The 14,988-nt window shown below is 44.8% G+C and overlaps 1 protein-coding gene across 1 annotated transcript in view; it reads right to left on the reverse strand.

Annotated features, from left to right (window-relative positions):
* The window catches only part of LOC145344060 (anoctamin-9-like), a 188,680-nt gene that overhangs the window by 80,807 nt on the left and 92,885 nt on the right, over window positions 1-14,988 (reverse strand). Inside the window, exons 19-20 of the mRNA XM_080190832.1 lie at window positions 5,725-5,782; window positions 3,949-4,046 (exon numbers count right to left, since the gene is read on the reverse strand). Of these exons, the coding sequence (XP_080046958.1) occupies window positions 3,949-4,046; window positions 5,725-5,782 (156 nt within the window). The remainder of the gene's footprint in view (window positions 1-3,948; window positions 4,047-5,724; window positions 5,783-14,988) is intronic.

Raw genomic sequence — 14,988 nt, forward strand, 5'->3', positions numbered from 1 at the left:
ACTTCCTATTGCGCAAAGACAGTCCACCATCATGGCTGTCTGTGAGGATCTGCAGAAAGCTCAGAAATGATAAAGCCCTCAATGTTGCCTTCACTTAGTAATAAAGAGAATAAGTCAGATTCACTACATCCTTGTTACTATCCAATGGTTTCCCTCCTATCCAATTGCTTCCCTCAGCATTGATTCAATCCACCATATGTGCTTCCAGAACTTGCTCTAAAGCTCCACTGACCATAATATTTCACCAGTTTCAATCATCATCACTGACCTTGGTGAGTTGAGGTCAAATCACAGAGAGCGCTGCATGCCTCCATTGTTACTAGTGCCTTGTGGCTGTTGGATGGATAAATGAAAAGTAATACACTCTCAAGGATGTAGGTATTAGTGGCATGATCAGAAGGTAGCTGAAAGAGGCATAGCCTAGGAATCACATTAAGATGGCAAGGTACTCACAATTATTGGTGAGCCTACCACTTGGCTCACCAATAATTGTGAGTACCTTGCCATCTTAACGTGCATTTGGAAACTCGGAAACACAACTGGCACACAGGAGTGTACCTGAGTTCTGAGGAGGGATTTGTGATTTGAACCCTTACTGCATGCACAGAATATGTGGGGTTTCTGTATACACGACCGTTCTCCGTCTGTTTCAACATCTCTCCTTCTGCACCAGACTTGAAATTTTCTGAAAGCAGACAGGCTGGGAGAACACATCAGCCTCAACCTTACACAGGTAATAATTAGCAATGCACAACCTGTAAACATGTGAACCAGATTCAGGCATGAGAAAACATTACACTAAGGATAATGTATCCCTTATGTCGGGAATGATGTGTGAATGAGCATACACTGTTGAGCGATGGAAATAGAGCACACAGATGAGAGGTGCCAGATAGCAATATCTGCATTAAGTGGGGGGAGGGAACATGATGGCAGAGCTGCTTGACAGTGACACAGCTGACGATAAAGGGGCATACACAAAAACAGGTGTGAAATGTGTTGCATTGTACTTACATTGGTAAACATTATAAGCATGTGGTTAACCCCCATGCCATCACAGTGCTCCTAATACTTCTTAGATTTCCTAACCAGAGCTGAAGTGGAGGCAGTCTGCTGACTGCTAAGTCCTGTTGTCTATGGTGACTTTAACAAATGTCCTCAGGAGAACAGAGAACTTGAGGGCCCTACCTGCTCTGGGTGTCCTGCTGTGGGGCAGGTGCAGCCTTGCCAGACTGCAGAGTTGGAGCTGATAGGTTCACAGAAGAGGATATTGGGATTGTTTGGATACTGGCAGAATCACCTGGATGGAAAGCCCCAGGGCATGCACCTCCTCCCTATGGGTGCTTGAGGACGTCTGGCTGACTATTTGAGGAAAAAAGGCACTGAGTGCAATCAAGCTGCTCCATCTCCCTCTCACGTAGCCACTGATGAATATCATCAAGGGTTACAACCAGGGTGCATTGTTCCTGCAGTAGTGCAGGACTGATGTCTTGGACCAAAGTCTCCATGGAGGCCACCAACCTGCTGGAATTGGCATGCTGGTGCTAGCAACTCAGAATGAATGTGGACAGTCTCCTCCAATGCTTGCTGCAATCTGAGGAGTGCAGCTGATATCCCTTCCTGATATTCCCTTGTCTGTTACTGCAGCTTCAGCAATTGATTTTGAACTGAGTTCTGAGGCTTGTCATCCTACTAGGACTCAGCAGAATCGTAACCTACAGCAGTCCTGCCTGTGCCAACAACCTCTAATGTCCCTGTCCACCGACTGTGGACTGAAATCTCCGCTGTGCTTTTTTAAAAAAATTCATTTACAGGATGTCGACATTGCTGGTTAGGGCTAGCATTTTTTGCCCATTCTTAGTTGTCCTTGAGCAAGTGGTAGTGAACTGCCTTCTTGAACTGCTGCAGTGCAGTTCAGATTGTGGTTCAGATTGTGACCCCAGGTCTGCTCTAGATCTAGGTCTTACTGTATATTTCTGCGCTATTGGAGGGCGTGAGTGAGTACTGCAAAAGATTTTCTAAGCTGCGCTTAGTTCAATTCCCTAATCTGAGGTGTCCTTGAAGCTGGAGCTAAGGGGTAGGCTTGCATATCTCCTAAGGTGTTTTCAAAATGTACCTATGAATGAAAGCAGAGAAAATTAGTCCATGGCAGATAACATGAAAAAAGAGTACAAGGCATTCACAGTGTCATTGTCTGTGGGATGAGCTGGTGCAGGATCCTCACTTGGGTAAGTGCTGCATGTTGCCAAAGCCACAATCCATGTCCTTGCTAGCCAGCGCAATGGCATGCTCCTCAAAGGAAGAATAGATCTTGATTTTGGGCACTCCTCTCCCAGTCTAGGAGCTCCCCCTGTTGTTGTGTGTGAGCTTGATCTGCATAAAGACGGATGGAGAGAGTGTGTGGTGAGTGGAGACATGGACAGGATGTGGACACAAATTGAGAAGATATGAAGCTAATGGAGATGTGAAGGTGTGTGTGTGTGTGTGTGTGTGTGTCTGTGTGAGATTGGTGGTGATCCTTGAGGTGGCAATGCATGAGAACAATGTGAGTGCGAGCTGGGTTGGTGAGTCCGTGAGGAAAGATAATGACATGATGGAATTAACATGGCGGTACAGATAAGATCATTCATTCTCTTTCTGCACAGGGTAGTGGATCTTGTGTGGTGAGCTGACCACTGTTACCATCACCCCTCAAGCTAGAGTAATGAGGTTAGTAGACCTGCAGCTGGAGCTGGGGAATAAGGCATCCCAGGCCTCAACCATGTCCAGCAAGTGATGCAGGGAAGCATAACCGAACTTGGGAGCAACAGTCTTCCTTGGTTTTGGGGCCATCTTCTTGTACTTCAATCCCGGAGTGTGTGACTATGCTTTAAATATGGTACCCAGTGTAAGGCAGTGGTGAGGTCAGTAATGGCGGGCAAATTGAGGGCCACCATTCTAGTGTGTTCCCCATGGATGAATATTTAATGAGCTATGCAGCAGACAACGACGTGAAAACCCACCTGCCGTTTTACAAACCAAGCACAGCACTTAGTGAACAAATTGGAAATTCATCCTTAGCCTCCAGAGCAGAGAATTCCACCCATTATTGGAAAAATGTAAATTCATCCACAGTGGTAGGAAAACAGAAATGCAGAATAGTTCTCTCAGGTGAAAGATTGAGAAGTGTTGACATCTGAAGAGACCTGGATGTCCTTGTTCACAAATCACTAAAAACTAACATGCAGCTGCAATAAGCAATTAGAAAGGCAAATGGCATGTTGGTTTTTATTGAGACAGGATTTGAGTACAGGAGCACTTAAGTGTAGCCATGGGAGAATCTTGGTGAGATCAATCTGGAGTTTTGGTATCCTTACCGAAGGAAGGATATACTTGCTACAGAGCGAATGCAACTAAAGTTCACCAAATGGATCCTTGGGATGGTGGGATTGTCCTATGAAAGAAATTGAGGAGAGGAGCCTGTATTCTCTAGAGTTCAGAAGAATGAGAGATGACTTCACTGAGACATACAAGATCCTTATAAGGCTGATGAGGATAGATGTAAGAAAGGATGTTGTCCTGGATGGTGAGGGGGCGCAGTTCTAGGACCGAAGGATACAATTTCAGCATATGAGGTAGGGTATTTAGGATTGAGATGACAAGGAATTTCTTCACTTAGGGAGTGGAATCTTTGGAATTCTGTATCCTAGAGAGCTGCGGAGGTTCGGTCATTGAGTATGATCAAGACAGAAATGGATAGATTTCTACTTGTTAAAGATATCAAAGTATATGGGACAGCATGGTAAAATGGCTGATCTAGTTGACTGGCGGAGCAGGTCTGATGGCTGAAAAGCCATCCTATTTCCTATATGCCTTTAGAACTGATTCAGCCTCAGTCATGTGTTATCCTGTATGTAATACGTATTGGTTTGCATGTTACCGATTTACTGTTGGTGAAGGTAAACTTACGGAACAGCATACTCAACGATAGTGCTTAGTACTTGTTTCAACACCATAACAACGGCCATTTGAGTTAAGAGATCTGTCATGCAGCCACTTGGATGACACTGGAAAGAAAGAGAACATAGGTGTTAACCATTGATCCATTCATGAACTTGTTTTCAGAGTCATAAGAGATTATTTTTACCCTACATAATTTGAGTAAAGTGGATGGGCAATCAGTCAGTTTCTGTGGGCAAAGGATGGGGTCGTACAATACCCAGCCATGTTGCTGCATGAAATGGAATATGAAGGATTGCTCCTGTTGGCACTTAAAGACACCTGCTCCAAAGAATAGCAGTGCACTCTAATAGGAGGAAGTGATTACCGGGGAAAATAGCTTCAAGACCTAAAACAGCAGTAGAAGATGGACATTTATCATTGTCCACATCAAGCTCTCACTGAATGGTCTAGCCTTTTTACTGCATTATTTTGTGTGCCAATAAACTCAAAGGTATCACATCTAAGTTAGTCTGCAGATTGGGCATATATCCCTCACTGCAAATATTCTGCAAATCCATTAATTCCAGCAATTCAAGGTTATTTTCTGCTAATCGAGAAAGATGGTACCTCAAGGTCATAGTCCAAACCTAGAGAAACGCATCATCTCAACACGGAAGTGCTGGCAAAAGTTCAAATTTCTTTATTTCCAAGAAACTCTTGGAGCACCCAAACAGTGACTAACAACAACAGTAAGAAGTCTCACAACACCAGGTTAAAGTCCAATGGATTTATTTGGTATCACGAGCTGAGTGCTCCGAAAGCTTCTGATTTAAAATAAGCTTGCTGAACATTAATTTGGTGTTCAGACTTCTTACTGTGTTCACCCCAGTCCAATGCCGGAATCTCCACATCATGAAAACAACAGGTTGTGCAATCTCCTCGGGTGTAAGCATACTGAGCTTCCTTCTCATCCTCACCCTCCTAGACGTTAACAAAAAATTGCATCATAATGCCCCTGAATCACTTCAGGATATTTAAGATTACTTTTAAGCTCCACAAATTGCTTCATCACAAAAAAAATGCAAATACGTCGTTAAAAAAAGTAAACAAATGTACTTAACAAAATGTGAAAATATAAAAAATACTAATATGTGAGAAATATTGCACAAACGAAAGACAACTTTAAGTAAAAAAAGTCTACATGAAAAACGTTTTCAAATTTCAGAAGGTTTTAACCATTTTTCCTCAGAAAAAAGTTAAGAGCAAAGAGTTATCTTTGAATCTTAGTTTATAAAAGGATGGTATATTCAGACAGTATTTAAAACTGGAGGATTTTTTAAATTTGTTCTTGGGATGTGGGCATCCCTGGTTGAGCCAGCATTTATTGCGTATCCCTGAGGGCATTTAAGAGTCGACCACATTGCCAAGGATCTGTAGGCCAAATCAGGTAAGGACAGATTTCCTTTCCTAAAGGACATTAATGAACCAGATGGGTTGTTACGACAATCAACAATAGTTTCGTGGCCATCATTGGAATTTTAATTCCAGATTTTTATTGGATTCAAATGTTACCATCAGCCAAGGTGGGATTTGAATCCAGATCCCCAGAGCATTACACTGGATCTCTGGATTACCAGTCCAGCGACAATGCCAATAACCACCGCATCCCCTTGCTAGAAGTTAATTTCCATAAATTCTGTATACAAGATACAACTCATTAGCCTGTCTTATAAATAAGTTAATGATAATATACGGTGCTGTGTTTCTCTGAAGAGTAAAAACAATTAGAAATTGTTTGCTCACCTCTTCAAGTCGCCACTTGTTTGCAATTCTGACATAATTACCTGGATGCCCATTGATCCTATCAAAGAAAGAAATGTATAGTATTCTAATACTATTGCATAGTGAACTACTACTGTACATTTATGTGGAAATGTATAGTCAGATGAACATGATAAAATATTGTTTCAAATGCAACAACACAAAAGCAAAATACTACAATGTAGGAACTCTGAAATCAAAACAGAAAAAGCTAGAAATATGAAACAGGTCTGGCAGCACCTGTAGAGAGAAAAACAAGTTAAAGTTCAGATTGATTAGAACTAACCCCTACTTTAATAGCAGAATGATAAGAATGCTACCCTGGTGAATTCAGATTTGATATTGCTTCCCAGTTGCCATGCACACAGACTTTGTGAAGTCAAGAATGAATTCTTCTTCCAGATGCCTGAGGTCAGCAAAAAAAGGATGTGCTGTACAAGTTCTAATGTATGCATTTAGTACCAGGGTTCTGCATTTTAACATGGTTTGGCACAATCAAAGGATCAAACCAAAGGAAGGGCAGTTGTGCGATTTAATTCAGCTCTAATGAATTAAGTACATCAGAAAAAAATAGAGGGCAATTCTCCCAGGATTTACTGCAGGATGCTGTAAAACAACAATGACTGGAAGATTTTCTGTGGTGAATGTGGAGATCCTTGTGTGACTAGTCCAAACATCTGAACCTCATCTTCAGGAGGCCTATCATCTGCTCAATCAGGAACCTAGTGGAGGCATGCGCTTCCCTGTAGCTCTCCTCAGCATCACTGTGAATGCAAACTTATATCATCAACCATTTCTTCTGCATGCTTCTCCTGCCTCCAAGGTGCCAGCCCTGAAATTGTCAAGCTTCTTTAAAAATCTGTGGCACCTGGAAGTGGCTCAGAATGTGTGGAATATAGAGCTTCCAGGGGTCTAGCACAAACATGCAGGATTTTCCTTCTATGATCACAAATCATTGAATTATCACAGTGCAGAAGTAGGCCAGTCAGCCCATCGAGCCTGCACTGATAACTATCCCACCCAGGTCCTATTCCCACAACCATACATATTTACCCTGCTAACCACATATTCCCCATGACACTAAGGGGTAATTTAGCACAGCCAACCAACCTAACCAACACATCTTTGGGGTTTGGGAGAAAACTGGAACACCTGGAGGAAACCCACACAAACACAAGGGGAACATGCAAACTCCACAAAGTCACCCAAGGCTGGAACTGAACCTGGCTCCTTGGCGCTGTGAGGCAGCAGTGCTAACCACTGTGCCAGCATGCCAATCTGAGCTGCATGTGCAAAGAATGAAGTGCTTTTCTATTGGTGAACATGACAGGCTTTTGCGAGATAGCTCTCGAGGCCACATATGTGCAGTCAATTGAGCCCCACACTTGCAGGAAACCTAAAACTGCTGCAAATTCCATTGCTCTTGCAGAGTGGCTTTCAGGATCCAGCTGGAGTTGTACAAATTGTGCAGTTTTCCAGAATGGGTCATTTATGTCTTCCTGTATGCATTTTTGTGTTGCTGATTGAGAGGTGCTGCACAAGTTCCTGTGAAGCCCTGGAAAGATCCACTGGTAAAGAAGTTCAAGACTGCAGTCAGTTTAAATGTCACTGGCATGGAATGCACTCCAAGTCCTTATGGCTGCAGCTCATCCTGGAGAAGCTGGCAGATGCGAGCAACCACTTCCCAGAAGTATGAAGGAGTCTCTGACATTACTTTTCACTCAGTTTTAGATATGAGCACCAACTGCAAAACACCCATAATTGAGACAATTATCACCATTGCAGTAGCTCCTGTATACCATTATCTTGACCTTCTTGATGATCTGCTGCCTCTTGCTGCTCAGGCCATTGTACCTCCTGGCTCTGTATCAATATGTGACAGGTCATCTTTCTCCTCATTTGGATGAGAAACCGTACCAGAATAGGGTTACCTGCAGCTTGTAACAGCAATGCTTCAATGAATCTGTGAATGCATTGAAGTAATCATTTTAGTGAGCAAACCCTTTTTAGGCTTCCCTCCACTTCAAAGCCAGCAGCTCAGTGCTAAATCTATTGCCTGGCCTCTGTTGAAGGACATCCTGGAACACCAGAGATGGGTGCTACCCCAACTTCATTCATGATTATGCATTGAGACATTGCCCTTCGACAAGGGTGGTGAGCGCTATTCATGAGAAGCCTCCCTCTGACACTACTCTGTTTGTCACGACCACCTCAAAGACGCTGTAGAAAAACAATTGGCTTAGTATCATAGGAAGCCAAGGTAGATTAGCTCTTGTCAGACATGATCTTTCAGCAGGATAAAGATATGGAGTTGAAAGTTGGTTGTCATCCACCAGCTGTACCTCTCGAAGACATCCACCTCTGACTGAAGCAGATGGCAAATGGCATAGATTAAACAGCAGTACCACACCATGCTGGAATCTCAGTTAGAAACAAACCTGCTGCTGTGTGTACATCTCCATAGAGAGAAAGCACAACATGGTTGACATCCAGTTACCTCATAATTATTACAGTGTCCCTTTAGTTGGCCAACTATGCTGACCTTGTATGTGATCAACCCAAACGACATTGAGGAATCTCAGTAACTGACTAAGTGCCTAGTCAAAGTCAGATTTGAGAAATAGTGGTCAGAATTTTCCCCAAAAAATTCTAAGTACTGAATTTGCAGGAAAACTGGAGTAATTCACACTGGTTTTTTAAGTGGGAGTTCAGAGAAGAATTTCCCACATTCTGTGCAACAGCGTGAATATCATTAGATTTCAGGGGGCAGGCCTATTCCCACTGGAGAAGCTAAAACCAGCTGGGCCTCTCCGCAGGCGCAACGGCCCTGCACTGTCAGCCTCCTGATCACTGGCCAGCTCAATCGTTGGTCAGCACAGGACCACTGCAGTCCTGCCCCCTCTAACCCCAACAGCCCGATTGTGGGTCCCCCGACCATTCCTGGGCCAGCTTCGACACACCCCACTCCCAACCTGGACCATTCCAATGTCCAGCAACACCCATAGTGATGAAACCACACCCCTCCCCTCACAGATCCCCACTACACCGGCAGACCCCCATGGCTCCCCCTCCCCCCACAGCCTGCCCCGATCACTGGTCTCCCTCCGACCGATCCTGACTGCAGAGTGGCAGCGGGACCCCACACTGCCACTGACTGCTCCTTAGGTCCTACCCCCACCAGCCCTGCCCCTAGGCCTCACCCACTATAGGCTCGCCCCTTGACACTGCCCCATGCCCAGTGGGCAGTACCAAGGTTCCTCTGGACATTGGCACTTTACCCCTTTAGCAGTACTAGAGAGTACAGGCTGGCACTGTCAGGATATCCATGCCCAAGAGGCACCACCCTCCCACATGATTCCCCCCTGGGGACCCCGATTGCCCCCCTTCACTCCAGTGGGGTCATCCTTATATTTCCCTGAAAGGGAGACCTACTGTAAAGCCCACTGGAGTGAAACAATCTGACAGAAGAGGCTAGCAGGCTCAGAGAATTCAGTCCTGGGCCTGCTAATTACATTTAACTTATATTAAAAACAGATCAAAATCATTTACCTGGACATCCTGCCGGTTTCCAGCGCAGATCTGACAGCACCAGAAATCTGGCGCAGGGAGATGTGCCTGTGGTGGGAACGCAAGCATGAATTCTGTGCATGCCTGGGGGCAATTCTCCCAGCCCATTGTGCTGCTTTTGTTGCACAGCAGGTCGGGAAACTTAAGTGCAAGTGGTTTTGCAGGCTTCTTGCTGGGTGCCACGGCCTCTGTGAGGCTCTGGCAGCTGGATTTGCAGCGCCGATCTTTGGCGCAGAGCTGCATAAATTAAGCAAATCTTCATTTCAATGTATTTTGAATATCATTAGAGGGCCCTGCGACAGAGGTATCTGGGCCCGCAAGTTCCCCCCTCCCCCAGACCAGGAGTGTTTCACTCCAGCAGGGTTTACAATAGCTCCCTACTTGCAGGGAGCTAGTGGCCCAACCTTGCTGGTGTGAAGGGGGACAACTGAGGCCTCTCAGAGCCTCGGAGGTAAGGGCGGGTGGTCCCTGGGCATTGCAAGCTTGGCTCTGAGGGCAGTGTCAATGAGGCAGGGCTAACGGGAGGCAGTGCCTAATGGGGTGAGATTGGTGGGGGTGAGTGGGGTCCTGCTGCCACATTGCGCTTGGGCTGAGTGATAGAGAGAATGATAGACAGAGTGAGGCCAGTGATTGTGGCTGCTGGGAGGTAAGGATTGCTAGGGAAGGTGGAGGGTGTGAGGGGAGATCAAGGCGGGCCAGGAACGGGGGTTGAGGCTAGCCGGACATGTTTGGGGGATCAGCGATGGGCCATACTGGAGTTGGAGGGCGAGCGATGAGGAGTCACAGGGCTGGCCAGCGATCGGGAGGCTGGCAGTGTGGGGCTACTGCACATGCATCGATCTTGGCACTAATCGTATCACGTGCAGTGGCCTACTCAGCACAATGCTGCCGGCCTCTTCAGCAGGAATAGACCTCATTCCCGGATGTTTTGCAAGATTTACGCTAGTGCACTCTGCAGTGCACAGAATGTGGGAGATTAATTTTGAAATTCCCGCTGAAAAAACCAACAGGATTTACTCCAGTTTTTATGCGAATTTGGCACTTTGAATTTTTTTGGCAGAATCACCCCCAACACCTTTGGAAACTAAAAATCTTTTGCCTCTACATTGTCCATATCCCTCTATTATGTCTATTCATGTATCTTTTAAGATGTCCCTTAAACGTTGCTATTTGATCTGCTTTTACCACCTCCTCTGGTAGGCACTTAACATCTTCTATGTAAAAACTCACCTCTCATCTTCTTCAGACTTTCCCCCTTTTATCTTAAACCGATGTGCCCTAGCAATTGGCATTTCTACCCTGGGAAAAAGGTTCCGGCTTTCCATTCTATCCACGACCCTCTCATAATTTTGTAAACTTCTATAAAGTCACCCCTCAGCCTCTAACGTTCATGTGAAAGCAAACGTGGTTTGTCTGATCTTTTCTAATACCCTCCAAAACAGTCAATCCCCTAGTAAACTTTCTCTGTACCCTTTCCAAAGCCTCCACAGCCTTCTGGTTCTATACCTCAAAAATCTTCTTCTCCAATAACTCCAATTCTGAGACTGATCAGGACCACAGATGAGCCCATTGAAGGTGGGAGCGAAGCATTGTAATTCACCTTTAATAAGAGTTTTTTCAAAGTCTACGTATAGCTTGAAGATAGAAGAGGGTTTTAAGATGGCATCACCAGTTATCGATGAAGAGGGGACTTGTGCCTGGTTTTGGCATAAATTTCAAAATAACAGAGATGAGTTGCTGAAGATTGAGGCCCTAAAATGGCTGTGGCATTGGGGAGCCGTTTAGGGACTTGCTCTCTGACAGCGTGCTCTGGGTCAGGAAGGGGACTGAAGGCAGACTTCTCACTCTGGGCAGGTCAAAGAATTGCTTTATGAAAAAAAGCTTCTGCAGCCTTTTCTAGTGAGTTTATTTAGTTATTATTTCTTACAGTCACAAGAAGGCATACATTAACACAGCAATGAAGTTACAGTGAAAATCCCCTAGTCACCACATTCCGACACCTGTTTGGGTACATCGAGGGAGAATTTAGCATGGCCAATGCACCTAACAACCAGTGCGTCTTCCGACAGTGGGAGGAAACTGGAGCACCCGGAAGAAACCCACACAGACATGGGGAGAGTGTGCAGTCTCTTGTTCTGTGTCTTAGCTTCTGGAGTGAGATTTCTTCACTGCAGAAAATGTTGAAGGTGTTATTTTTCTTCGGTTATTCAGCATCATGGTGAGGATGTGGATTCTTTTATCCCAAGCTGGCTCCATGATCTGTTGTTTTGTCACTACCCATTAAGGATATTGTTTGGGCACCATGAAGCAGTTTTAAGTTTCAATATTTAACTATGCATATATTTACATGGAGAGGACTCTATACCAGGTCCTTACACATTAGGACCCACCTCGAGACTGTCCATTAATTCTGGGTCATGTGCCTTCTAACATCACTTGAGGGCAGTAATGTGCTCTTATGGTACCAAATGCACCCACAGGCTGCAACATAGCGAGAATCATTAGTGGCTGTTTTGTTATAATAAGAGGGGAGGCAAGGGAACTTTGCAGAGGTGCTGATGGAGGGAGGTGGGAACTCTGCAAGGGTGGTGATTTGGAGGAGAGGGTTGGGTGGGGGGAGCTCTGCAGGGGTGGTGACCAGGGAGAAGCTGAGAGGGGAACTCTGAAGGGGTGGTGACGGGGGATGGAGGGATGTGGGGGATGCAAAGGAGGGAACTCTGTAGGGATGGTAATGTGGTGATTGGGGGATTGGGGAAGGGGTCTGAAAGGAAGAACAGTGCAGGGGATAGTGATTGGGGGGTGCAAAGTGGGAAACTCTGCAGGGGTGGCAATTGGGAGGGAGGGGTAGGAGTGATCTGGGGAAGTCTGACTCCCCAAAGTCTGTCCACTATTTCCAAGGCGCAACTCAGGAGTGTGATGGAATACTCCCCAGTTGCCTGGATGGGTGCAGTTCCAACAACACTCAAGAAGCTTGACACCATCCAGGACAAAGCAGCCTCCTTGACTGGTACCACATCCACAAACATCCACTCCCTACATCACTGACGCACAGTACCAGCAGTGTGAACCGTTTACAAGATGCACTGCAGCAATTCACCAAAGGCAGCATCTTCCAAACCCATGACCACTTCCATCTAGAAAGACAAAGGCTGCAGATACATGGGAACACCACCACCTGCAACTTCTCCTCCAAGCTACTCACCATCTTGACTTGGAAATATATCGCTATTCCTTCAAAATTACTGGGTCAAAATCCTGGAATTCCCTTCCTAATGGTATTGTGGGTCAACCCACAGCACGCGGCACTTCATGCTGGCAACTCACCACCACCTTCTCAAGGACAACTAGATATGGACAATAAATGTTGGTCAGCCATTGACACCCATGTCCCATGAATGAATATAAAAATGTCAAAAGATTGGATTTTTTTACTCACCAAAAGAAACGAGTCTGAAATTCTCCCATTCCTTGCTGGTTTAGCTTTTGGTGAGATCACTCAGAATTTTTCTGAGAATATTCCGCCGACTAACTTTCCCAGCATTCTCCTGCACAACTCTTGAGATCAAAATACCAAGCTGCTCCACTTCCTGCTCACATCCCCATCTGAACAGCGAACATTGATGTTCATCTTCATATTTATGCCATTTCATACCATGCCTCATAGTCACCCTCCACAAATGGTGTCTTTTCCTTCCTTTCACACAAACCACTTTTTACATTCATGGTAGTGTTTTGTCTCCTTGCAGGAGAAGAAAGCATAGGGTGAAATGTATGGTTGCTAAATTTGCCATGACACAAAATAGATAGGAAAGTAGGTTCTGAAGAGGGCATAACGAACCTGCAAAAGAATATGCATACGTATACATTAAGTGAGTGGACAAAAATTTGGCACATGGAGTATAATGCTAGAAAATGTGAACTGGTCCACTCTGACAGGAAGATAGAAAAGCAGTGTATTATTTAAATAGACAGAGATTGCAGAACACTGCAGTATAAAGGGATCTGGGTGCCCTGGTATCCGAAACACAAAATGTGATTTGCAGAAACAGCAAGTGATTTGGAAGGCAAATGGAATGTTGCTGTTCACTGCAAAGGGAATTGAATGTTAAAATGATAAAGTTTACAGGATCTTCGTGAAACAACATCTGAAGCACTGTGTACAGTTTTTGTCTCCTTAGTTAAGAAAGGATAACATTGAAATTAGTTAGTAGCAGGAAAGGTTTAGAGAAGGAAAGGTTCCATGCCTGATTTCTGGGACGAAGGGTTTTCTTATTCAGAAAAGATGGACAAGATGGCATGCATCCATTGGAGTTTAGATGAATGAGAGGTAATCTTATTGAAACATATAAAATCCTGAGAGGACTTCTCAGGACAGATGCAAGGAAGTGTTACCCCTTGTAGGAGAAACTAAAACTAGGGGACACAAAGTCTCCCATTTAAAATTAAGATTAGGATTTCTCTCACAAGGTTATTAGTATGTGGAATTCTCTTCCCCAGAGAGCCGTTGAGAGTGAGTCAATAAACATTTTTAAGGCTGAGTTAGATAGATTCTTGACTAACAAGGAAGTCAAAGGTTATTAGGGATAGACGGGTGTTGAGACCACAATCAGATCAACCATTATCTTATCAAATGGAAACATAGGCATTGAGGGCCATACTACTCCTGCTACGAATTCATGTTCAATTATATGTTTGTTCCAAGGAGAGAGAGAGAACAAGGGAGTGGGCAGGTGGCCTTTGAAACAGCCATTTGACAACCACAGGTGGCAATGTGTCCACTGGTCTACTAGGAAGCAGGTCTTATTTGATGGTGCTGTAATATCAGCAATGACTGGCCAAAAAAGCCCTAAGCTCCTGAGCCACTAATGCTTATATAGTGAGAGCTGTTCCTCTGCTCTGTTGATGCTTCGCTGGGAGTTTTGCCTCCTTCAAAATGGCTAGTTCCACACAGCTCAGGAAACAGAAACACAAACTGTTAAAGTCAGAATTCTAGGTTAAATCCTGAGTTAATTGGGGAATTAAACATTGAATGACTTACCTGACAGCTGCATAGGTTTTCCCATCCACTTGTAAACTGCCCTTGATTAAACCCCGAATCATGCAGGGACACATTGGGTTTCTGATCCAACACCACTTCTGGGGTTGTAATCACATTATCCCACACCATTATTCCCCCAACCCCCCCTTCACCACATGCTTCCAGCCTGCATCCATAGAATCTTAGAATCCCACAATGCAAAAGGAGGTCAATTGGCCCATTGAGTCTGCACTGACTTTCTGAAAGAGCATCTTACCCAAACACACCCCCCTGCCCTAGCCCTGTAATCTATTACCATGGCCAATCCACCTACAACTTACACATCTGTGGACAAAAAAGGGACAATTTGGCACGGCCAATCCACCTAACCTGCACATCTTTGTACTGTGGGAAGAAACCAGAGCACCTAGAGAAAACCAACGCAGCCGTAGGGAGAATAGGAAAACTCTGCACGGTTACTCAAGACTGGAATCAAACCCCAGTGCCTGGCATTGTGAGGCAGTAGAGCTAACATCTGTGCCACCCTAACACAAACTCATTCTGTGGCAGTTAAAATTCTACACAACCGCTTTCAAAATACTCGCAAATTTCTCAAAACATTGCTCACAATGAATCAAGAACTTGCTAATTGATAAAAACCG

This window comes from Carcharhinus amblyrhynchos, chromosome 6 (assembly GCF_965287045.1).
Source record: "Carcharhinus amblyrhynchos chromosome 6, sCarAmb.v2.hapA, whole genome shotgun sequence".
Taxonomy (NCBI): domain Eukaryota; kingdom Metazoa; phylum Chordata; class Chondrichthyes; order Carcharhiniformes; family Carcharhinidae; genus Carcharhinus; species Carcharhinus amblyrhynchos.